This window comes from Annulohypoxylon maeteangense (assembly GCF_022496945.1).
Source record: "Annulohypoxylon maeteangense strain CBS 123835 unplaced genomic scaffold GGS22scaffold_15, whole genome shotgun sequence".
NCBI lineage: Eukaryota > Fungi > Ascomycota > Sordariomycetes > Xylariales > Hypoxylaceae > Annulohypoxylon > Annulohypoxylon maeteangense.
Genome location: NW_025953262.1, coordinates 962882 through 986179, shown reverse-complemented (window position 1 = coordinate 986179; position 23298 = coordinate 962882). Strand labels below are relative to the sequence as shown.

General features: G+C 47.4%; 7 protein-coding genes and 1 non-coding gene across 8 annotated transcripts; 3 read left to right on the top strand and 5 right to left on the bottom strand.

Moving 5' to 3' along the window:
• Positions 1-230: 230 nt before the first annotated feature.
• On the bottom strand, positions 231-1399 carry GGS22DRAFT_47637 (uncharacterized protein). Its single transcript, XM_047967177.1, has 2 exons — positions 868-1399; positions 231-674 (listed from the first exon to the last, which is right to left on the bottom strand). Exons 1-2 carry the CDS (start codon positions 942-944, stop codon positions 359-361), a joined length of 393 nt encoding a protein of 130 aa, XP_047816499.1. The 5' UTR covers positions 945-1399; the 3' UTR covers positions 231-358.
• A 1335-nt stretch (positions 1400-2734) lies between these two features.
• Positions 2735-4792, bottom strand: GGS22DRAFT_170026 (HotDog domain-containing protein). The gene is made up of 4 exons (XM_047962407.1): positions 4561-4792; positions 3910-4514; positions 3315-3782; positions 2735-3248 (listed from the first exon to the last, which is right to left on the bottom strand). The coding sequence occupies exons 2-3, from the start codon at positions 4045-4047 to the stop codon at positions 3360-3362; spliced, it is 561 nt and encodes a 186-aa protein (XP_047816498.1). The 5' UTR covers positions 4048-4514; positions 4561-4792; the 3' UTR covers positions 2735-3248; positions 3315-3359.
• Positions 4793-5508: 716 nt separating this feature from the next.
• GGS22DRAFT_47599 (WD40 repeat-like protein) lies at positions 5509-8583 on the top strand. The gene is made up of 4 exons (XM_047967176.1): positions 5509-5825; positions 5902-6189; positions 6257-8086; positions 8141-8583. Exons 1-4 carry the CDS (start codon positions 5687-5689, stop codon positions 8398-8400), a joined length of 2517 nt encoding a protein of 838 aa, XP_047816497.1. The 5' UTR covers positions 5509-5686; the 3' UTR covers positions 8401-8583.
• Positions 8584-9298: 715 nt separating this feature from the next.
• GGS22DRAFT_t108 lies at positions 9299-9390 on the top strand. Its single transcript has one exon. It is a non-coding gene; the product is annotated as a tRNA-Glu (tRNA).
• A 335-nt stretch (positions 9391-9725) lies between these two features.
• Positions 9726-13950, bottom strand: GGS22DRAFT_170019 (TBC-domain-containing protein). The gene has a single exon (XM_047962406.1). It carries the CDS (start codon positions 13711-13713, stop codon positions 10465-10467), a length of 3249 nt encoding a protein of 1082 aa, XP_047816496.1. The 5' UTR covers positions 13714-13950; the 3' UTR covers positions 9726-10464.
• A 347-nt stretch (positions 13951-14297) lies between these two features.
• GGS22DRAFT_47581 (uncharacterized protein) lies at positions 14298-15347 on the bottom strand. Its single transcript, XM_047967174.1, has one exon. It carries the CDS (start codon positions 15206-15208, stop codon positions 14405-14407), a length of 804 nt encoding a protein of 267 aa, XP_047816495.1. The 5' UTR covers positions 15209-15347; the 3' UTR covers positions 14298-14404.
• GGS22DRAFT_47584 (uncharacterized protein) lies at positions 14981-17660 on the bottom strand. Its single transcript, XM_047967175.1, has one exon. It carries the CDS (start codon positions 17579-17581, stop codon positions 15227-15229), a length of 2355 nt encoding a protein of 784 aa, XP_047816494.1. The 5' UTR covers positions 17582-17660; the 3' UTR covers positions 14981-15226.
• A 2399-nt stretch (positions 17661-20059) lies between these two features.
• On the top strand, positions 20060-22202 carry GGS22DRAFT_47550 (glutamate decarboxylase). The gene is made up of 5 exons (XM_047967173.1): positions 20060-20442; positions 20560-20587; positions 20689-21309; positions 21379-21990; positions 22066-22202. The coding sequence occupies exons 1-5, from the start codon at positions 20198-20200 to the stop codon at positions 22117-22119; spliced, it is 1560 nt and encodes a 519-aa protein (XP_047816493.1). The 5' UTR covers positions 20060-20197; the 3' UTR covers positions 22120-22202.
• The last annotated feature ends 1096 nt before the right edge of the window (positions 22203-23298 follow it).

Here is a 23298-nt window from a genome sequence, read left to right as displayed (position 1 = left end):
CGAGCTTTGGTTCCCCCACCTATGCTGTGAACCCCCATATAAGAAATAACTCCTCAACCCCGGCATCTTGATCTTGATTCGATATATCCGACGCCACACCATTACTCATAATAACTCCAACTCTCAAGAAACCAGGTCCACCGTTTCATGTCTCTGGACTATATTGCCTACATCAACATTAGCGCCTTTCATGCTGTGATGTATATTTCCCACGGTACTCAATCGGGTGAGCCCATATGCAGGTCATCCCGACTTGCAGCAGCTATGATGATGACTTTTTGGTTTATGGTTACATTTAATTCCCGACTCCCGAGTGCTAGCTCGTCTTGGACAAGAAATACCATACTCGAGCTGAGTTCTAATTGGGGCGCTTAAACGTGGCTTCCCAGCACTCGGAGACATGCGAAGCCTCTCGTGAAATGGAAACAAGACATACTTTTTTCGACGCCTGATCGAATTTCTTCATAGCATCGCTCACTTCACGTCGTACCTTGGCTTTCCGAATAGCCAGGCGTGATTCAACGGTCCCATTCTGGAGAAGCGCATTGATCGAAGCATCCCCATTCTTTTCAGATGCAGTATGCTTGCGGACGCTTTGGTCAGAGAATGAGATCTGGCCAGCAGGAGCGCGAATGTCAAATCTAAGTCCAGCACCAGCGTCCGATACGACAGCGCTATGGTGTGGTAACATATGTCAGCTGGGATTTACCACAACCTGAAACTTGGTGGCGCACAGGTCGGTGAGGCGCGGCAATAACAGCTCATGATCACATGAACATATTATCCAACCTCGTCCCGACCCGACCACGACCTTCAATAAACACGATAGATATAACGAAACAGCAAGAGAAATTATGCAACACTTACTTATTCAAACTAGATTCATGTGATCGTTGAGACATAGCTATTTCGAGTCGAGGAGAGTAATTAGAATGCAGAATCATGTGTGACTAATGGGAAGAGAAGATACTGAGCTGCATACTTAAAGATCCACGGTATTTGTGCTATCGACTTCGGAAATGGTCCCTCCTTATATACATACAGGTCCGGGACGTCATCGACTTTCTCTACTGAGCATTGATTGGAATTTCAATGTGCACCCCCACACCTCATTATATATAGGTAGCTTTCAAGCTTACGTCTTTGATAGATCTATCCAGGAACGTGGAAGCTAAGTCTTGTTCGCCAATGGATGTCGATGAATCCTAGCTAATGTGAATGGGGGTTTGTCATTTCAAGACTTCGTCAGCTACAGACTTAACGGTTTTGTACCCAGTGTCACTATGCTACATCAAGGATTCTCGGAATCGGCCTCGGGGTTCTCAATCTCCCTCTCACTCACATGCATCTTGCTGATCCAATGGTCGGTACATTCCTAGGGTTTGCTTAAACCGGAGCGAGAAATACACATACGATGCCTAGTCGACGGTAGCTCTAGTCGACAGCAAATACACCTTTGTCAGCTAATCATGACGCCAGATCCGCCCCCCTTATTACCAGCGCCGGCAAAGAATGCCACACTAATAACATGAGGCCGGTTGCTGATGTGGCTCATTACACAAGCAAGGGTTTAATGGTGTGTGGGTCGATATGCCTAACTAGCTAATAGGTATATATATACCTAATGTGTAGTGTATTGGCTGATTTGTTTAGCATAAGTGGCCTTGGGATCCTAATTATTAATATGATCGAACAACATACCTGGTAAAAAGCGTACATATATACCGACCTACCTGCCTGTACATTGCATATGCATTGCCTACCTTGCATACCCTTGTCGGCAGCGTGCATCGATCAACTGTGCCTCAATTTGTGTACAGTGTGAGTGAAGCCGGTAGCTATTCCTAGGGAAGCATGTCCCTCATTGATCTGGAGATCAGGGGACTTCTCCGCGCCGTGTCACGTCAACCATATACATCAGCGTCCCATTTGAGGCAGTGGATCCTGGAACATAGATTGGCCCGGCTCACGGATATAGATTGGCCCGGCTCATGGATATCGCAGAGCCTCATCAGTATTCGAGGCTTATGTCCTAAGTTGGAAAGGCTCCAACTCAGCTCTCGAATGCACATTCACATTGTTCTCAACATATTTCGTGTACCTAAGTATACATCATATTGCCTTACTACCATTGGCCGTAAGGCTACCCATATGGTTCGCATCCAGTCAAGTCTGGTTCTCCCCCCCCCATCCCCGCCGGCATATTTCCATGTTTTTTCCTCGAACAAGTAGTATACACAACCAGTGACACTGAGACACCGTCTTAACGACATTGATTCGCATCTTATATACCTATATAGGCGCCTATCTCGCAGAAGAATCTAACTACCTACTAGTGTCCTTTGTAATTATTTACCTACCTAGGTACGGTAAGCCGTAAATGGAAATCATCTGAAACCGCCTACATCATATTACGTAGGTACTCGGTAGGTATGGAGGCACTTATGTCGACTCATATGTCCATGATAACTTAATTATAACTATCTAGCACATGCAGCTTATCGGAGAATAATGAGATAACGATGCCATTACTTGCTTACAGTATAAAAAATATCTGCCGCCGTATTTGTCCAAGCTAGGTATCTACCTATGCGTGTGACTTGAGAAAATAAAATGTCGTCTTTTCTTGTACGGCAAATTGAGTCATCAAATACCTAGTAGACAAGGTACCTAGATTAAGATGCTAAACAATTGTAAAATAGCGAAACCTTTATTATGAATGGAACATCCGAGACACTTTTCGATTACTATAGTATCATTTATATGGAATCTTGTTGAAATTCGTACAATGATGGGAAGAAAAATTGAATGGGGGGGTGAGGGGTCAGGTCGGGTTTGAGGCTTCTTCTGGGATGCGAACCATGCAGATGCCTAGCATACAGCCTGCCTGACGTTGAATTCGGGTACGATCGGACAGTACCTAACGCTGAGGCAATCTAGATGATGAAGAGTATGTTTACGTTCGATCCTATGGAATTATAGGTACCTCTCCATCGAAGATCTCTGGCAAATTTTCACCCCACTCCATCGACAAGATCCAAAGGTGATTCCGACATGACTTATTTTAGCGCTCCGTTATATTCCCCCAACAAATACAAGACAAATAGGCAAGGCAGACCGTTGGGCAGCATCGTAAACTTGGTATGATCACGCGATTCGATAGATGCCTGTAAGATGGAACGGATGGTTAGGCTGAATGTTTCACAGCGCTGGACTGTTATAATCGTATACCCAAGATCTTCGGAAGCCTACCTAGGTTAGCATGCCTATTCTTTGATGACTACCCTCGCGCCAACGTCTCAATGCCGACCTACCACCCCATATGATGCTCGTATTCCAACCCGGCAATGAATACTGCCTCATAACTTCTCGGCCGGCGGATCTGTGTTGGCTTTTCCGTGCTCACAAACCACCAATAAGGGACCATCTCGGCCATCCTCGTCTACCGATCTCATCTCTCCTCTCAAGGCGCACAGATTACGACCGGCATGTAGAATGTCGCACTTGATGTGGACGGTAGTACCAACGGGCACAGGCCGGAGATAAGTAACGTTGAGCGTCCGACTCACGCCGGAGTACTGCCAAAAACCCGGTTTTGAGATGAGATGAAGTACCATCGTCGTACATGCATCAAAAATAGTCGAAGCGCATCCACCATGCAAGTTATTGAGGCCGTTAGAATGGATGGGATGAACGGTGAATTTGAAAGTGATACTAGGATGTGGTAATGAGGATGAATATGACAAAATGGATATATATGGTGTTATAGCCGACATCCATTCCTAGGGCGAAGTTAGCACAGGTGGCTATTGTTATGACTAAACACTGTCGGAGTAGAACCACTCGATAAGGAAGTAGAAATGAGTACTCGATCTAATATGAGATAGATATTTATGAGATTGAGCTTACGTGATTCTTTGGGTCCTTGTATATCTCCGGATCCCATTCCAAAAAAGCCTTGACTTTCTCGATACCTTCGAACGACTTTGTATTTTCCAAATGAGCTAATCCGGAGGGCAATCCCTTTTCTTCGGGGGATTTAGACATTGTTTGGGAATGCCCTATGTAAGTAGTAGCCTAAGTGCTGGAGAGTAAAATCCGGCGAGAATTGTAGTCTGAATCGGAATGGGCTTGACACGAGATTGAAGTATTTGGAAGACTGAAATTCAATTGATCAATATTTTTATATCATATTGAAACCAAGGTAGATGCGTAACTGTTCCTGCAGTTATGGTAGACGAGGATAGGCACATAAAGGATACCTGGTAGCCACATGGTAGCGATCCATAGAATGGGGAAGCCCTAAATAACAGCCTAAATGAACCTCGGTTGTGGCGTTTGGGCATATGCCTAGGTACAGAGATGCATATTGGATCTGTAACGGTTACCTGCTAGTTAGTAGTAGCTCCGCTATCTGGGTAATATTTAGGTAATCATGTAACCTCCAGCTTGATTATTGATAATTGGTCTTGTAAATAGTAGAGCCTCGACATAGTCTCTGGAGGTTGGGATATCTTAATAATTAGGGCATTGAATGAGCCAGCAGAGTAGAATACCTACCTAGTAGCTAGGCTAAACAAAATAAAGAGATGCTGACCTATCCTATTAATAATGAATTGATGGGTTAACTGGCTTGCTTCGATATACTTATATCAGTAGTTGTCTGAAGTTGTCAATGGATTGTAATTTGTATTCTTGTAATTTTAATATTGTGGACGTACTAAAGTGAAATAAACGCGCATACAGAGTTGACTGTTGAAGAACGTATGATTACGTAAGCACGAACCATACCTAATAAGCAAGGAACATTGGACAAAAGACGTAGCGTGGCTTTAGCTAGGGATGTCTTGGAGCTTTGATAAATGGTGGTCAATGCGTCTAGAAGATAGCAACATTGAAAAGATGCACAGCTTCAGGGGAACTTTAACCTAGCCTCGCGTGACATTATGTTTTGATTGGTTGAGTACCGTTGGGTCGGGGCGGCAATGACCTAATTTAGCAGAAAGTACAAGGTACAGTGTACATAACAAAAGTATGGGGGTCCATACCTTTGGTACGTATTTGTCCTCTTGTTCCAAAGAAGCAGCGAGCCAGCAGCAAGCCACAAGACAGCAGACAGCAGGACCAACCTAACAGCTTTCTAAATCCATCACGTCTCGAAATCTCCCAACTTCTATCAATCTCGAAAAAAAAATACCACAATACCCCGGCGAAACCTTCAGTTAACATAATCACGCGTTCACGACAAACTAAACGAAATTGGGTCGCTAGCCAATTTAAGATATTTGTACTGCGTCGCATTTTGTTTTCCAGTCAAGTAATTCTTTGAACCATCTTGATTCTCTTCGCTCATTATTCGCCCTATTTAATCACTATTTTTTCTTCTGATTATCCACGAACGAAGCTCCTTACGTACTTCACTTATCGCGACGAATCAATCATTTCATTTCAAAAACAGAAGATATTTCTGTTACGCCTTTCGATCCTTCGTGTCCCACTCTCGAAACGTCGGGCTAATTGATTTCCCGCCATTTCGCATCTCCTTATCCCGGATACAACATCGTATCTCCCGTCAGTACTTACAACGCAAATGCGCATGTCGAAAAGCCAACCTCAGCTTAAACGGTGAAGACGGCAGTGAGGGCTGAAATACCGTCAATTTGGCGTGCCAGATATTAACTACCTCATGAGCTGGCCACAGGTCTCCGCCATGGGACCCGGTGGGAATGGATCTGGTATTCCGGGCGCCGGCGGTCAGGAAATGTCCGGAGGGGCATCCGGGAACCACTCAAATCAACCACATGCCACCGAGTATACGTTACAAGGTACGATCTTATCATGGAGAAATGCCTACACCGTGTTTCCTAGACCCCTCTTAGCTAATCTGCACGTGTTCAACAGGCGTTATGCGCTTCCTTCAAACCGAGTGGCATCGTCATGAACGAGACAGAAATGCTTGGGAAATCGAGCGTCAGGAAATGAAGGGAAGAATAGCCGCCCTCGAGGGTTCCGCCCGAAGAGCAGATGCTACACAGAAGGCACTTAAGAGATATGTTACCATTCTGGAGAAGAAAGTGAAAGACCAGGCCGCCCAGTTGAAGATTGCTGCCTCGTCTTCTGTCGCGGATCATTCTGTGAAGCAGCCTCAGAAGATCGATAGGGCTTCTTTGATACAGGAGAAGTTGAAGCGTATGTACAGAGCTGGGATACCTATGCAGGAATATGTGCGGGCTTGAAACACTAACTTCGTTTATAGCGTCTAGCGAGAAACCGAAAGAACCCGTGCCAGGCCTAGAAGGTCTTGTAGGCGAACGTGTGCAGGAAGACGACGAGCGCGAGAATCTTAGGGTCTTCCTGGATCAGTGCCAATCTGAGTTTACTTATCTAATGATCACTCCCGCTAACCCTATGCCTCCTCGAGAATCTCCGCCTTTGCCACTAATGGAAGAGGGAGACTTCGGGCTTCCTATGAATCAACAACCTCTTGATGCGGCCTTCCAGGCATTGAGGCTTAACCAGAATCATGTTAAGGACCAGGGCGCGCGTCCAGGTACAGGCAATGCTAACAACCACCATGTGCCGGCGATGCAGCAAGGTCATAACGTCAGCTTACCCCCAAAGAATGCCGACTTGCAATCGGCACCTATGGTCCGATCCGGAGAAGGTCCTGCTCCAATGTACCCGCACCCCGGCGAGTGGTCCGTCTCTGGACCACCTGCGGCTCGTATCCAGGAAGATACGAATGCAAGGCCTAACCACTCGAACGAGTCTGTGCGCTCTGAATTTAGTGAAGCTCCGTTAGAGAAGCGAGGATCAACCGATAATGACGCTTGGGACTTCGGCGAAGGCAATTTCTCTGATCCAGCATCTACGCAGCAACTGCAGCCTCTTACACATCGCCCAGATACTGACGCTTTCCCTAACGCCGAAAATCTCCCCAAGTCTCCTAACCGTGGTCCTGCTTCCCATAGACGAAAGACTTCTATGTCTCGTAGGAAGAGCGCAGACCAAGAACTTTCGCTCAACGGCGTGTCACAGAAAACGGAGAGTGGTAGTTTCAAACTCCGATATGGGCTACGTGGGCATCTCAACGCGGTTCGCGCCGTGATATTCTCAGGTGGCGGGAGCCCAGGCGAGCCAGAGATCTGCACGGCTGGTGACGACGGCTTAATCAAGCGTTTCCACATCCCGCGCGAGACGCCCGGTCATCTCGGGAACATATCCTCCGATCTCGACGTACCTGCTGATTTTACCCACCGTGGACATACGGGTGCCGTTTTATCGCTAACGTCGTGGTCTCCGTCCCCCAATTTCTCTACTGGGGGCCGTGCTCAGGGGGATGGCTGGATCTTTTCAGGCGGCCAGGATGCGACTATTCGGGTATGGGAGCGCGGCAGAGTAGATCCCAAAGCTACTCTCGACGGTCATAGTGATGCCGTCTGGGCCATTTGTGTGCTACCTGCGACTCTCGGCTCCGTTTTCGGCCAAACTAATCCGTATGGTACACCGGATCGCATTCTTGTCGTTTCTGGAGCTGCCGATGGTGCTGTCAAAATTTGGGCCGTTAGTGCGCCGCCACAGTTGACATCGCCGCAGCCGGCTCCACCTCGCCGTGGTACGGGAAGTGGAAGAGTTAGAGGCAACTCCATGAGTTCCGGATCGCAGTTTCCAAGTTCACCTCAGCCTAACATGGCCTCGAATTCGCCATTCCATTACACATTGGTGCACGACATCCGCCGATCTAATGGGTCACAAGCCTCACCGACGTGTATTACGCCACTATCAGTCAGCGGAGAAACCTTCGTTGTTAGCTATTCGGATGCTAATATCGTAGTATTCGATACAAGAACAGGCGAGGAGATCGGTTCTATGGCTAGTCTCGAGACTTATGACAATACGATTGGCACAAGCGTCAACTCTGTCGTTGCAACCACAGCGGGCCTCGACCAGAGTTCCGGACCCGGTTTAGGTGATGATGATGCGAGTGGGCCTACAGGTGGTAGTGGTACGGCTAGCAGTGGGATCGAAGGTGTTATTATATCTGGGCACGAAGACCGCTTCATAAGGTTCTTTGATGCTAATAGCGGTAAGTGTCCCCAACTGGTATAACCTCGGAATACATGTGTCTAACTTATTCAAGGCCAATGTACATACAACATGCTCGCGCATCCTGCATCGATATCGTCCCTTTCCCTTAGTCCTGACAGCCGTGAGCTCGTGTCTGCCGGTCATGACGCAAGCCTTCGATTCTGGTCTTTAGAAAAGCGAACCTGCACCCAAGAGATCACTAGCCATCGTATCATGAGAGGGGAGGGCGTGTGCTCTGTTGTCTGGAGCCAAGACGGCCGATGGGTTGTCAGCGGTGGAGGGGACGGGGTTGTAAAGGTATTTGCGCGGTAATGCTAGCCGTCTGGGGATGTTTGCGGGCAACACTTGAGGGAAAACTATGGTAATGGCATGAACCTAGCCGAGGAGTTGGTGGAATTATCCTGCGACAGAACGAATCTCATACTAGACGGATGATCCCATCCGACGCTCTCGACTACTTTTTGAGATACATCCACGAGTTTGGGGAAGTCAACTAATGCATGAAGGGGTTTACACTTGCGGTTCACGTTCGAGTCTAAGGTGGAACGGCTCGTGTATAAAAAATTATGAAATTTCAGAATAATAGGAGACGGGTGTTGTTACGTTGTACGACTTCAGAGGTCGCTGCAGATCTATACCCACTACCAATAGGGGACAGGATAGGAAATCAGTCTAGTTCACAGTTGAGGTTCCGATCGGTGGACCCGGATGGGTCTACCTAGGTAGGCATTACGGGATGGGGACGAAGTGGGAAGGGGCCGCGAAATTCTTGACGTGTAGATACCTAGGTGGTGTATGAACGCAGCTCGATACTTTGCGGAGCATAGCCCTTCCGAGGTTACGGATGTAAAAACAAAACAAAATCTTACTAAGAGACCGAGTTGCATTCTAACTCTGCATCCGACTTTGGAATATTGCGAATGAGCTTTACAACGTGATTTTTAATTAATCCGTGTTTCTCGTGGGATATAGGACCGAGTGAATCTTGTTAGAATCAATCTCGCAATTGCTCTTGATGGTTATTATCGGGTAGGGCAAGAACGTCATGACAGCCAAGCTACAGTTCCATCATACAGGCTAGTCCCACTATTCGATGCAGTGTACTATACAGCTGGTCTCTGATTGGCCAACTCTGTATCTTTAGCACTTTAGCAAATAGTGTTAACTAACCGAATTTTTGTTATCGAAGCGGCCTACAAGGTCCGCAGTGTCCGAATTGGTGTAGTGGCTAACATTTGACGCTCTCAAGATTGAAAGATCTGAAGAACCGTCAAGCCCGGGGTTCGATTCCCCGATTCGGAGTTTATTTTTGACGTTTTGTCTTCCTAGTAATTATTTTTCCCGTTTCGCTATCATGCTCAATCCTATCGCGAAGCATTGGATTTGATTAATAAGAAGTATTCTCTATATGGACCTACATAATTGTGTGGCAGATTTGGATGCTTAGGTAACTTACCTCCTTAATGTTAGGCGCATGCCGTATGTACTAGTAGAAAGCTGTACATATGAAATACGAGCATACCATCCCACAAACACTTTTACACATTCACACATATTTGGAAAATACATAGCAATGACGTAGGTATCTAATTTTTTATTTTTATATTTCGACCTCGTAACAGCTCAAGTGTACTACGTCGGTCTGTCCCCCTTTTCGATCAACCAGATCTTGTCTAGTGGCCGCAGAAGCAGCACACAATCCAGATTATCCAGATGCCGGTATCTCGTGTGCCCTAGCACCGCACCACCTTGTCCTTGTGCTATGGTAGACATACACAGGTACTATGCAAGTCTCTGTAAACGCGCAGACATTGTATATCAGGAGACCTTTGCAATTCCTTCTCTTATCTCATCTCTTCTACTCTCTCCTTTATTTCAGCTTCTATCCCAAACCACCACCCACCCATCCCTTCTCACCCATCTTGTCCATCCCATCCTTCTCGACCAACAATACCTACCGAATAGGCAGGTATTCAATATAACTCAAGTTTTTTAAATAAAAAAGTGCAAGGAGGGGGTATCATGGCATGCACGCAGATGCAGGTCCAATCTCTTCATCTAAGACAAAAAAGAAAACGCACACAAAAAAAGACCACGGTCCAAAAAAAAAAAATCAAGCAAGCAAACCAACCACCACAAGCGCGCACACATACCAGGAAGTACGTATTATAAATCAACAACACAAGAAGACGCTCCTCTATGTGTAAGATTCGGTCGATCGATCGATACTCCGCGCTGCTAAGACAAGGTATATTCTTTCAATTCCAACTCCGAGGGTATAATTCCCCCTTATCCCACTTTCCTTGATTTTACTCCTCTTTGCTCTGTTTTTATATTTCTACTCCTTCCTTCTCCTACTCTTATATCAACAACCGCTCATCCCAGTCCAAACGAAGCCTCTTCCTCCGTCGGCAATGGCGTCGACGCGCTTACGCTTCCCCTCGCACCGACGTCGTCGTCGTCGTCTAAGACGCTCAGTGCGACGATACTGCTACTCTCGCTATCCTCTCTCGGACGAGGCGCCGGGCTCGGCAGCGCTGACACGCTCTCCTCGGTAACAAGGGCCGGCGCCGAAAGACCCTTCTGTGCGCGCCAAGCGGCGCTACGTTCCTCGCGTTCCTTCATCATCTGCTTATCAGCCTCGATCGCCTTAGCGCGTCTATCCTCGACTTCTTCTCTGCGGACGACTCTCCTGAGCCCCTCGGACGCTTGGATTAGGCCATCGATGCTAATGGCGTGGTTGGTCATCTGATGGTTGATGTATGTGTACACTGAAGCTGGGGTTTCGCATTGGAGGAGCTGTCTCTCGTTGAGTTTGAGGAGTGCGAGCGCGACTTGGAATAGGAACGTGCTTCCGTCGTTGATGCAGAGAACCACGTCCCAGACGCGGAACAGGGCCTCAGCTGAGAGGCAGTCGGTGAACACGCTGAGGAACCATTGGAAGGTCAAGGCTTCGAGCTCGATACTCAGCACGTCGAGATGCTGCGATAGCTTCGGGAGGACCTGGGCGACGTATTGGCGTAGGACTTGTTGGTCGGCGCGGGATGCCATTAAGCTGTGGTCGTAGTATCCTTGCGGTAGGATACGTTCGATGAACGAGACGAAAACCCAGAAGACATCTTCGGCAGACGGCATGATAAGCAGCAAATTTGCAGCTATCAGATTCATTCCTTGGCAGTATCCAACTTCGGGATTATGTCTAGCATACGCCCGGAGCACTTCGTGTAACTTCTCAACTCCAGGGCCTTTGCGGAAGAATATGTTGTCGGTTAACGTACGGTTAATATCCATTTCAATCTGAGAGATCACAACAGCGTCGTCGGTCTCGCTAGATCGAGTAGCAAGATCGTGGTAGTAGCCCGGAGTTCGCTTAGAAAGAGCACCAGAGCATTCTGCCCAGATCTTTGGACGATTCGCCACAGGAATACCGCCAAGCACCAGGTTTCTGAATTCGTTCCATTTCGCGCGTCCAACTTTACCCTTCACTCCGAGATCCGCAATACCGATGGTCTCACCGTCGGTAAGTTTGGCCTCCGGGATCATAACGGGCGCAGTTTGGAATCGAGCTTCGGCTGCAGCTGCCGCGTTAGCTGCCGCAGCCTCACCCTCGCGTCGACGCTCGGCACGCACTTTTCGTAAAAACTCGTTCCAGCGGACGGATCTTTCTCTCTGTAGATTATCATGAACATCGTTCAATTGTTTCAATAAAAGCTTCACTGCCTCGACATCCTCGTGCACCAACGTAGCAATAGCAGACTCTCCTTCCGGCTGCGGGCTTGTCTCTCTACCTAAAGCCGAAATGGTGGTACTCGCGGATGGAACAAAGCCACGCTCGTCTGAATTTATCATGCTTGGAGACCTGGGATGCTCCGTCCCTTCGAGTACTTCTATATTCGAAGCCATTATTGAGGGAGTATGTGACAGAAGCTCTGTCGGGAAAGTTGCAATCTTAAGATAGTCCTGCCATCTCTTCGCTTTACCTTGTTCAATCGGGCCTTCGATCGATGTCGGGCTCTCTGGACGATCATCGTTCCCGGCATCACCATTAGACCCTGGCTCTTCCTCTAATAAATTGGGAGAGATGCCAGATCGTCCACCAGAAAGCATTTCGTGCCCTTTCTTCATTTGAAGAGCGACCTGAGCTGCTTCACGCTGCCTCTTCTTTCGACGCTGGTCGTAAATGAAGCCGAAGCGATCGATCAAATGTTCGCTATTGTTGTAATTATTGTATAGTTGCGACAAAGCCGGCGGCTGGCCTTCGGGAGAAAATATTGTATCCATTTCTACAGGGCCAAAGTTATCCGATCTCGTCGCTGACGAATTCTCGGGATTAGCGCCTACACTATTCCATCTCTCACGTGGCTGAGAATATTGTATACTCGGAGGTTTAGGAGTACTACGCCGCATTGACATGAGCGATTTAGGCCCTCCTTGCGTGGACACTCCGCGGTTCGAGGCACCCGTCTTGGCGCTAGCATTCGATGATGACCTCACAGAACCACCCTGGCCCGCTGAATCTGACCGTCCCCTTGTAGAATCCGAATCGCGAACTGAAGTCCCCTTCCCAGCGACTAGTTGCAAGGCCATACTTGCAAATGAAGCTGAAGGTTTCCTCGTTGTGTTCTCAGAATAAATACTCGAAGCGCGACTAGAACTTCGAGCTGAATCCACGTTGAGCGGCACGAACAAATCCTCCTGTATAGGAGGTCGGCGATCCACGGGCGTAGGTGCGTGAATGACGGTCTTTCCGATTTCCTCGTTAATGCTGCCTGCTCTGCTCGGCTTTCTGCTCGTTCCACCCCAGAGATATTCTTTCCAAGCCTTCATGGTGCCTTTACTTGTAGCATTGTCTCTTGGGACGGACAAACTACTCGCTCTAAGTGTGGCATCATTTACGTCATTCAGACCCAACACATTGTACGATAGCGAATCTTGTATCGCGTCACTCATCATACCGGAAACGTCTCCAGTAGATGGGCATTTTGACTTGTCCTGCGCCTGGAGCTCCGCTTCGACCGATCGCAACTTAGTTTCGAGATCCAAATTTGATAATCCACAGCCTAGTATGATCTTTCTCAGCGCTCTTTCCCTCTCGTCTGCTCTTCTTCGTATTTTAGCGATCTGGAGGTCGCGGTGGGCTAGGTCCTCTGCGACTTGGCGCACAAGGTGAACGGCACCATGCTTCGCAATTAAACGTTCGATATGTTCGTCGTTGGCGTGGTGAAGAGCACCCGGTATCTTCTGTGTCGTTAAAGGGGTGTCGTCAAATAGCGCATTGCGCGCCGTCTTATGGGTCTCGGATGAGATTAAAGTGTCGACAATCGAAGTCTTGATGGGAGTCTCGGATATCTTGCTCTCGATGTTATGCATTGAAGCATGGTTGGACTCGGGAGTAGCGAAGGAGTGTTCGTGGCGCGGAGACTGAGGAGAGAAGGAAGGGAATGAAGTGAGGGACTTGTCCGAAGCGGCGACAGACGAAGCCGAACTTGAAGGCTGTGAGATCAGTTTCCTAGGCTTAGATTTCGCGCGCGTCGAGTGGTTCCGAGAGATCCTAGCGGAATTTGAGGTTGTAGAGAGTTGTGAGGTCGATCGTTCCAGGGACGCATTTGACTCGGGGGAATCCATATTGTTGTCTTCCTAGGAATCATGATCTCTCTTTCAAGGCGCCTATCCCTCTCCCTTCTTCTATCACAGGTTCCCTCTTTCGCTTTGCAAGTTAGAACAAGACACGTTGGGCCATAGAAGTTTAGCACATTGGGTTTGAGCGAGAAGAGTGTGTGAGCAGATAAAAACAGGTAAGGTAGGAATTTCAAAGTAAGACTGATGATACGTTCAAAAAGTAAAATGGAGTGACGATATAATATTATGGTTATGATTTATGCAAGAAGAATGGATGATGCATGTGGTATGTGGCATGTCCAATACGTATCTAGGTACCTACCAACTATGTGCAATAATAATACACGTACATATTATTATGGATTCCAGCTAACTCCATTCATTCCAATCTCCATATTAATTATCCCCACCAACATGATGCAGTCCCTTCTTTATCGTTATCAAACATCTCGACGCGCCCATATCTAGCCGAGGATTAACCAGAATACTAGGTACCCCACCTAGCTTATGTAAGTCAGTAACTTCAAGCCCCTTTTTCCCTTCCCCTCCCTGCTGTCCTATTTTCTTTTTGACTTCAAATTCGTACCTAAATATTTTCGGAAAAGATAAATTCGCCATTATCGAATCGCGTAATACCCAAAGGAATAAACAGAATATTAAATACAACTCTTTATTACGCTCTTGTCTATCCAATGTTCTAAGAATCAATAATTGATTCAGTAGCCACTTTTGCCATCAGCCCTTGCATCCATTTTGATAGAGCAACGGAAGGTTCAAGCTGACACCCAATAGTACCATTTGCTTTTGGCGTGAGGGTCGCATGGAACTCCATTTCTTCTGTCTCTTTTCCTCGTACGTTATATGCCATTTTTACATTGAACGAGAAAAATATAGGATCCTCTTCCTTTTGACTCTCTGTCATCTTGCTTTCTTGAGCGTTACATGCTTCGCAACCATGAGGCCTTTGGTCAGTATTCTCTTGGATGTCATCGCTTTGTTGCCGATCAGCATCACCTTTTTGGCCTAATTCCTCAGGCTTCTCTGCTTCTTTCTGCTGGACGGTCTGACTCGCCGAGTTTAAATCGTTTCGCGTACGATTACCCATATTTTGAATAGGTTCTCTCCAATTTCCAGATTGTAGACGTTCCGTTCGAGAGGCGTGAGGTTGAGATTTGGCCGCTCGATTTGTTTTCTTTTTACCCTCCTGTGAAGTAGGCGTTTTAGTATATGATTGAGACTTGGGTGTATTCTCACGACGGGCCTTAGGCTTGTTCAGACGTGGCGACTGAGCCCCCTGTACTGAGGATGTGAGTGGCTTTTCAGCAGCCCGTGGCTTTCCATCAGTCGATGCCTTTTTATCAGCTAGTGGCTTCTTTTTCTGCGGTGGTAGTCGTACAATTGGCAATTCGGAAGGGTCTTCAAGCAAGGGTGACAGTGATTTAGTCGGAGAACATGTATGTGAATGAACTTGGAGCTGAGGCTCGAGTCTTGGTTCAGACATCGGTTCATTTCTACCATTCTATGGTTCCGATTCTGGCCGAGAAACATCTACAGGGGGTGTGGGTGTTGAATAACATCGAGACTTCTGTACAAGTACCTGACGCCCGGTCGGTAACGATTCTTCGTTGACCTTGCTATCGGGAAGGGTCTCGTGCGCTGCCGGGGCATCAGAAAGAAAGGATGACGCTCCAGAACTCGATACAGAAAATTCATATTCCAGAGCTGAATCACTTGTGTCATTTATGTTGCTTTCGGATTTGGGGGGTTTTCCAGCCATTTTATCTGCCTGTGGGTCCTTCTTCCGCGACTCTATGCGACCGTATACAGCGTCCATTTGTTGACCAGCCCTTAAGATCAGGTCAGGGTTTCGGGGGTTGCCTTTTACAAGCTGCAGGCGCCGGGTCGGATACCTGAACGGCAGAGCCGGTGCGTTGGAGAAAAGACTGGTGTAATGTTCTGATAGGGACCCAGCCTGCTCGAAACCTGTCTTGTCTTCTCTTTCGTTACCGCTCTCTCCAGGGTACCACAACTTGGTCTTCTGGTCGTTTTCTTTACTTGGTATCTTATCTTCGTTTACTTCGACTTGGAGAACTTGATCAGGCTGCCCGCTGTGCTGCGATGTTTGCTCGATCCATCGCCCCGTTCGCTGATGATGATCGAGCTCCTGGGTTTTGATAAGATCCGAAATAGTCGCGACTGTGGAATCAGTTTTTTGCGCCACCGAAAGCTTCTGGGCACTGTTACAGGATTCCTCGCTATGGGGGTTTCTGATTCCTCCCCCACCGTCGCTTCGGATTCTCGTCGGCACATTTGCTTTTATCGCTTCAATCTCCCTAGCCTTTTGAATCTTTCTCTGCTCAGCCTCCTGTTGTTCTATTTTTCTCTTCTCCTTCAACTCCCGTTTAGCTTGTTCCGTTTTTGCTTTTTTCTCCCACTCAGCTGCAGCGGCCTTCCTTTTCCTCTCTTTCTTCTTGGCATTCTTCTCTCTTGTCGTAACTGGCGCCACCCTTTGCACCCTTTTATTATCCTCAGGATTCGAATCTATGTCTATCTTCTTGGAAGAGTCTGGGACCATCGGCTTCATATTAACTCTCTCGTTCGTCTCCTTTGGACTTCTTGCATTTCTAAGCGTAGATTCGTCCAAAGGGCTTATGTTGTCTTGACGAGGCAGATTTGGCCGTGTCACATCGGCAGGGTTCATAGTCTGAGCATCATTATCCCGGGACAAGTTATCTTCAGTCGGGTGCATGGTACTAGGCTGAGCAGTTTCCACACCTCCTTGTATTGTAGCTTCTGTTGCCAGCGTCACATTCTCCTCTTGAAGCGCTCCCACGGCCGCCGCCACGAGCTCATCCCATGGACTTCTAGGAGTATCGTCATTTCGGTTCGTCGGCTCTTCTGCTTGGAGTGTTGCAGAGCTTGGAACAGATGCAGCACTCTCTGCTTCTGAGTGGGTTTCTTGAGGGTCTTCGATCTTTTCGTGATCTGTGTCTGCTATTGGTGATTCGATCCGGGCAGTCATTTTTGGTAGCACAGCGCTCCCAACTTTGAATTTCACGGCAGTTGCTTCATTCTTTTGCGCGGTGTCTGCTTGTGTGTTTTTGGCTCCAGATGGCTTCTTTTTGATGTCTCCCGAGACTAGTTTGCCTTGAACCTTTACGTCCGACTTCCCTGTACCTCTCAAGCTTGCAGAATGCGGATCGATACAGAATTGAGTATATTCTGATTTATTCATTGGACGATATGGGGGATCTTCCTTCTCGGTGTCTTTGGATTTCTTGTTCTTCTTTTGTGCCGCCTTCATCTTCCACCGAGGCATATTCGCTTTTTCTGTCTGAACTTGTCGCTTCTGTTGTAGCTTCTCTAGAGGCGACAGAATCTTTGCGGGCGTGTCTTTGGCTGGGCCCGAGGACTCAGTTGACGTCTTACAGGCTACGGCTTTCTGACTTGGCGCGTGATCCCGCTCTACGTGCTGGTTTTGGGAATTGGCGATCGCCGGGTCACTATGGGTCTCATATGCGGTGCTTTTTTGGTGCTGTGGCGGTTCAAGTAGATGTTCTGGAGGTACACTGTTTAAATTTCGGGTGATAGGCCTCTTTTCAGGTTTCGCAGATCCATTATTGATATGGGAGTTAGAACCACTAATATTGTTGAGTGTTTCGACACCGTTCTGCTTCATCTGGGTTATTGCCATCTTTTCGTCCTCGCCATGTTCCTTTCTACCAGATTGGAAAGGATCTTGTTGTGGCAATTGTACACTCTCGCTTTGCAGGTTCGGGGCAGCCTTTGGTGATGTTGTAGGTAGTGAGAATGATGACGATGCTGAAACGGTTGAAGACTCTGATGGCCTCCTCTTCTTGCTTTCATTCGACATGCTGTCGGTAGGCGGAGGAGTGTTGTTATTATTATCCGTCGCCGAACGACTTGATGAAGTAAAGAAGAACCGATCAAGGCTCAAGAAGTTTTTATAGTTGAAATCCGATACCGGCATCGCGTTACTTCTCGCTGGTGGGTAACTCTTAGGAATACTTCGGTTGAAAATAACGAGAGGATGTAGCTATAAAATAGCTCAAGATGCCTCCTAGACAGGGTGGGAGGTTTGTAGAAGGTATGTCTTACCAGAATCCACTAGTTAGCTATGCCAGTATCGATAGGATAGTAGATGAATAATAGTTATCTAAGGTGATGCTCTCATGGATGTCACAAGGGGCAGGGTGTCACAGCATCTGATGATTGCGAAGGAAGGGGTGAACTTGAGTTGCACATCTAGGTTGGAATTTATATTGAATGTACGCCGTAGTGTTCATATACTGTGTTAATTTATATGTTTGGCAATCACCTTTTCTCTGAAGAATACCCAGTCGATGGCGCCTTACTCTCAATTCTAAAGTTAACTATGATTTCTAACTCGAACAGCTTCTGAACTCAATTTAAGCCTAGCACAAAATACCTAAGCAGATGTCAAGCCTCATTGGCGATAAACTCCGTATTTAGCTTCAATGTTGTTTAAATGGCTGCCTAGGTAGATGTCTAACTCATTCTGCGATGAGATTTTACGGGGAGAAATTGATATTGAAGACTTAAGTATTTCATTTAATTAAACTAGGTGTGTGGCGCTGTTAGGGATCGTCTAGCCTTCTAAGGTAATCATTCTAGGCCCTTTTTACTAGCTCCATCATGCTAAAACAACGTTAACTGCACCTGCGCGAAAATAGAGAATATAGTACCTGTAGGTAGGTGCATCGTCGTAGATTTGAATCTCAACTTATCACCTTAGTAATCAAAGAAAAATTGCACCCGAGGTAGGAGTCATGAAAATATAGAAAGCTTCAGATAATTTTAAGGGGAACAAGCATAGACACGTGTACAAATTGAGAAGCCGGATGATCCGTAAGTCAAACCGCTACACGGGTGTCGCTAGTGTCGGCAATGGGTCCGTCTGTTCAAGACGGGGCAATAGATTATGTAGGTGATCAAACCCGGCGCGGCCAGGTGACGCCGATTGAGAGTTTTTGGTAAGATGATGCGTCGAAGAGGTCGAATCCGGGAAATCAAACTCGACCACAGGCAGGTAATCTCAAAGGATCTGGGATGACGTGGACTGTCAAGTCTGGTATTCTGAATATGAAGTAGGACGACGCTTAATGTAACAATCGACAATTCAAGCTTTTACAAGCTTTTCAGTGCGCCATATGGGCCATATCATAGCCTAACAACATTGATGAGTTTGTTACAAGACGGGGTTTATACTGACGTAAGTCAATGCAAAACTCGCTATCGATCTAAAATCAGTTACCTGCAGGAGTATTGTGCGCAGGTAGATCTTGATGTCCCCTATTTGTACGCCAACTAGGACGGGTAGATGGATGGGCAAAAATGGAGAAAAAAAGATCGTCGCCGTGTTCGACATATCAGCATATGTACGCTGTATATGATCAATTCATGGAAATCGCAGAATGGAGGCCGCCCTTTAAGGATTTTCCTTTGAAAACGGAATCTGCGGTTGGATCCGCAACTGGGAAAGCCAAAACGAAACTAAGCCAGTCTATTCTCCTATTCGCTGGTCCTCTAGCTTTTATCCCTGTTAGCTAAACATGCCACCTGCCCAATATCTACCAAGCTTTTTTGCCAAGGCCCAATCCTTGGCAATGTGAAATTTGGGCGCGTTTTAAAACTTTTAAGCTAAGGGAACCCGAAGATCCCCTCATCCCCTGTCCCTTGTTCCCTGTTCTCTGTTCTCTGATGCCCCCCCTGATTGAAAAACCGACTGGTCAAAACCAATGCGAGAAAACATCACAGCCTGACTGAAGCTTCTCTGGATAGCTCGGAATTGTGATCAATTTCAAATCTCACGATTCATCATCCCTTGTTCCGCCTGTTCATGCCTAATTCTTCTTACGTACTTCTCATGTAGGAGTACGAATACCCGTGAAAAAGGGGGCAATGGCAAGAATGGGAGGCCTGCTGAGTCGGTCGTATTCACCGCCACGCCTCTTTAACCTGCATGTATGATGTCGGTGTGCTAATTGAAGGCCTAGGTCGAGCAGTTAAGGAGATTCTGCATGTCAAGGATAGTGATTCACTAGCTTTATTACGTACGTACCTACCTACCTAGGTATGTATATAGTACAGTTCCGGCAAATCAGCTACGCCAGCTACCTGCTATGAGATGCCTCAGCAACTAAGCTACCCCGCATAACGGATTTCATCCCATCCCCGTCTCATCCCTACTAAGTAGAATTTAGTACCTGTAACCTGTGAGAAACGCTGCGCTGGAACGTGGGGTTGTACAATTGGAGAGTTACCGCACTCAATTCGTATGTGTAGACCGGCCTACTACTAGGAAGGTACGAGAAGGTATTTAAGGATACAATATCCTCTCCCTTTCCTAACATTTTCATCTCCGTTACGAGTCTCTTCTAGTCTTCTCTCTTTGTGCGACATATACTACTATATTACTCTATATATCGAACCTCATATTCCCGCAAAAATGGTGCATCTAGCCAAAGTACCCAACGCGGCTGAAATGGCGGAAGGCAGTTTACCCGAGGTCGTCAAGAAAATCAGTCTGCAGCTAAGTAACGACGAAGACAGCTTCACGACTAGCGTCTATGGGTCGAAGTTCGCGGCCGAGGACCTCCCCAAGCACGAAATGCCAGAGGGCGAGATGCCCAAGGAAATCGCTTACCGCATGATCAAGGATGAGCTAAGCCTAGATGGTAATCCGATGCTTAAGTAAGTTATGACGTAAACGTCTCCTGACGATGTTTCGATGCCGTCTTCTAGAATCTCCGCCTGGAAAACGAGGCGAACGTGGGCTGATAAGCTAACCACTTATTTTCTTCATTATAGCCTTGCCTCATTTGTTACCACATACATGGTACGTAACACCCCTTAATATTTGTCTTGGCATTGGGGGTCTCGTGGTGGCGTTACATCGTATGGAAATCACCCGCAGTTGACACTAACCCTTTCGATCAGGAAGAAGAGGCTGAGAAGCTTATGGCTGAGAGCTTCTCTAAGAACTTCATCGACTATGAGGAATATCCCCAGTCGGCCGACATCCAGAACCGATGCGTGTCTATGATTGGCCGGCTATTCAATGCCCCCACTGAGCACGAGGAGGGTGGCGGTGCTGTCGGCACCTCATGTGTCGGAAGCTCTGAGGCCATCATGCTGGCTGTGCTAGCCATGAAGAAGCGGTGGAAGAACAAGCGCGTTGCCGCTGGCAAATCTACTGACAAGCCTAACATCATCATGTCATCGGCTGTTCAGGTATGTTGGGAGAAGGCCACGCGTTACTTCGAAGTCGACGAGAAACTGGTCTACTGTAGCCCCGAGCGCTTTGTCATCGATCCTAAGGAGACCGTCGACCTGGTAGATGAGAACACAATCGGTATCTGTGTTATATTAGGGACGACTTATACTGGAGAATACGAGGATGTCAAGAGTGTTAATGATCTGCTAGTGGAAAGGGACCTCGACATCCCTATCCATGTCGACGCTGCTAGTGGTGGCTTTGTAGCCCCTTTCGTCGTTCCGGATTTGGAATGGGACTTCAGATGCGAGAAGGTTGTGTCTATTAACGTCTCCGGACACAAGGTGAGTCGGAAAAGGTGGACATAGGCCACAATGTTGCCCCCTATTGTGCTAGGCTAACAACATCTACAGTACGGCCTAGTATATCCTGGTGTCGGTTGGGTGGTATGGCGAGACGCCAAATACCTCCCCCAGGAGCTTGTCTTCAACATAAACTACCTAGGCGCTGATCAGTCATCCTTCACGCTAAATTTCTCCAAGGGCGCTTCCCAAGTAATCGGACAATACTACCAATTAATCCGGCTAGGCAAGAAGGGCTACAAGGCCATCATGTCCAACCTAACGCGTACGGCGGACTACCTATCCGACTCTCTCACAGCTCTCGGATTCGTCATCATGAGCAAGAAGTCCGGCGAGGGCCTACCGCTCGTAGCCTTCCGACTCGCAGACACAGAGACGGAGCGCAACTACGACGAGTTCGCGCTGGCGCACAAGCTGCGCGCGCGGGGCTGGGTAGTACCCGCGTACACCATGGCGCCACACACCAACGACCTGAAGATGCTACGCGTAGTCGTGCGCGAGGACTTCACGAAGAACCGCTGCGACTCCCTCATCACCGACATCCGGTACTGCCAACAGCTGCTCGACCAGCTCGACAAGGAGTCTATCCTCAAGCAGGAGGAGTTCATCCGCAAACATGCCATGAACAGCGGCCAGGCAAAACACAACCACCCCCGCTTCCGCGTAAGTCTTATACCCCGTACCCCGCCCCCTATTACCCCTTTGTTTGCTTAGGTCTGTCTGCTGACGTGTCGATAGAAAGAGAAGCATTCCATCCAGGGGAAGCATGGGAAGACGCATTCGATTTGCTAGAATTCGTTGGTGTGGTGGATATCTGTGTCTGATGTTTATTAGCAATGTAGTGGGAGGGTGGATGATATAAGGGGGTGGGTATGGTTAGACAGATGTATAGAAACCTTTGCGGATACGGTCGACGGTGATGTAGACGGGCTTCCTGGTTATGACGAATGGTAACTCATGATGGGTAGGGTAGGCGGCGATGACGTTTCCCCTATTTTACTCGGATTTGTTTGTGCTTGGCGCGAGAGAAGGTCTATAGAATTGATTATTCATGATATGAAGAAAATGGCGTGTCAAATTTTCGTGGTATGTGGTTAAGGATGAGGGCTTACCTATTGATCGCCGAGCAGGTATGGTGCTTCACCAAGGCATATAAGTTCTGGGTAGTCGTTCCTAGAAAGGCGATATTGTAGAATATGGTAAGTACCAAGGAAGCAGAAGGAAAATATCGCGGGTCTCGGTCATCACTGCGATCGGGGGTCAGCACTGCTATTGTTTGTAGGGGGAAATGCGTTCTTGGTGATTATGCGCTGAGTGGCATGGTGTGTCAGTGATGGGGAGACGTTGATCCGTATCGTGATCGATGCGACTACGGGCGCGTAGAGATTAATAGTGCTTTTGTAGGTGGTAGATAGTTGGAATAGTGACACTATGCGTACAGGATACTAAGAAGGTATAGGTGGGCGAGCGGATGGACTGCTCTGTCGGTAAATATAAAAATATATTTCATGGCGTACTTAAAGATGAATGTGTATGGTGGTTGTCAGGCGGGATTCTAGGAATGGGAGTATGAAAGGTGTAGTGATAAAAAGGAGAAAAAGGAATTGCCAGGTGCTGGGATCGAACCAGCGAGCTTCCTCGGAGCATTCGTCATCTATGATCAGTAGGTGGATGTGCAGCTTGAAAGCTAGAATAAATTCTTTGTAATACGCACGGAACCTGCTACCGGCTACTTACACCATATCGGAATATTCTTGGAGCGACTCCTTTAGTCGTACCTGGTTGCCTGGCATAATTTTATAACGGTATATAAGTTCAACGCACTGGGTAATTATCGGCTATCATGAATCAACCGAATTACTTGCATTCATACATACGGTGCTGCTTTGAGTTAAATATTTTGCTTGCATACTTCGAACCAATGTCAGTCCGCTAGTTCTGCGTACAGAAACCTCCTCACATGGCTTCTTT

What these genes read in the sequence shown, in the direction of transcription:
- GGS22DRAFT_47581 (XM_047967174.1), bottom strand. Translation starts at nt 15,208, where the DNA reads ATGTCTGAACCAAGACTCGAGCCTCAGCTCCAAGTTCATTCACATACA.
- GGS22DRAFT_47550 (XM_047967173.1), top strand. Translation starts at nt 20,198, where the DNA reads ATGGTGCATCTAGCCAAAGTACCCAACGCGGCTGAAATGGCGGAAGGC. An exon ending in GATGGTAATCCGATGCTTAA is followed by an intron (nt 20,443 to 20,559) that starts GTAAGTTATGAC and finishes TCTTCATTATAG; the next exon opens with CCTTGCCTCATTTGTTACCA. An exon ending in TTAACGTCTCCGGACACAAG is followed by an intron (nt 21,310 to 21,378) that starts GTGAGTCGGAAA and finishes CAACATCTACAG; the next exon opens with TACGGCCTAGTATATCCTGG.
- GGS22DRAFT_170019 (XM_047962406.1), bottom strand. Translation starts at nt 13,713, where the DNA reads ATGGATTCCCCCGAGTCAAATGCGTCCCTGGAACGATCGACCTCACAA.
- GGS22DRAFT_47599 (XM_047967176.1), top strand. Translation starts at nt 5,687, where the DNA reads ATGAGCTGGCCACAGGTCTCCGCCATGGGACCCGGTGGGAATGGATCT. An exon ending in CACCGAGTATACGTTACAAG is followed by an intron (nt 5,826 to 5,901) that starts GTACGATCTTAT and finishes CGTGTTCAACAG; the next exon opens with GCGTTATGCGCTTCCTTCAA. An exon ending in GTTCTTTGATGCTAATAGCG is followed by an intron (nt 8,087 to 8,140) that starts GTAAGTGTCCCC and finishes AACTTATTCAAG; the next exon opens with GCCAATGTACATACAACATG.
- GGS22DRAFT_170026 (XM_047962407.1), bottom strand. Translation starts at nt 4,047, where the DNA reads ATGTCTAAATCCCCCGAAGAAAAGGGATTGCCCTCCGGATTAGCTCAT. An exon ending in ACAAGGACCCAAAGAATCAC is followed by an intron (nt 3,783 to 3,909) that starts GTAAGCTCAATC and finishes ACTTCGCCCTAG; the next exon opens with GAATGGATGTCGGCTATAAC.
- GGS22DRAFT_47584 (XM_047967175.1), bottom strand. Translation starts at nt 17,581, where the DNA reads ATGTCGAATGAAAGCAAGAAGAGGAGGCCATCAGAGTCTTCAACCGTT.
- GGS22DRAFT_47637 (XM_047967177.1), bottom strand. Translation starts at nt 944, where the DNA reads ATGATTCTGCATTCTAATTACTCTCCTCGACTCGAAATAGCTATGTCT. An exon ending in CATGAATCTAGTTTGAATAA is followed by an intron (nt 675 to 867) that starts GTAAGTGTTGCA and finishes ACCACACCATAG; the next exon opens with CGCTGTCGTATCGGACGCTG.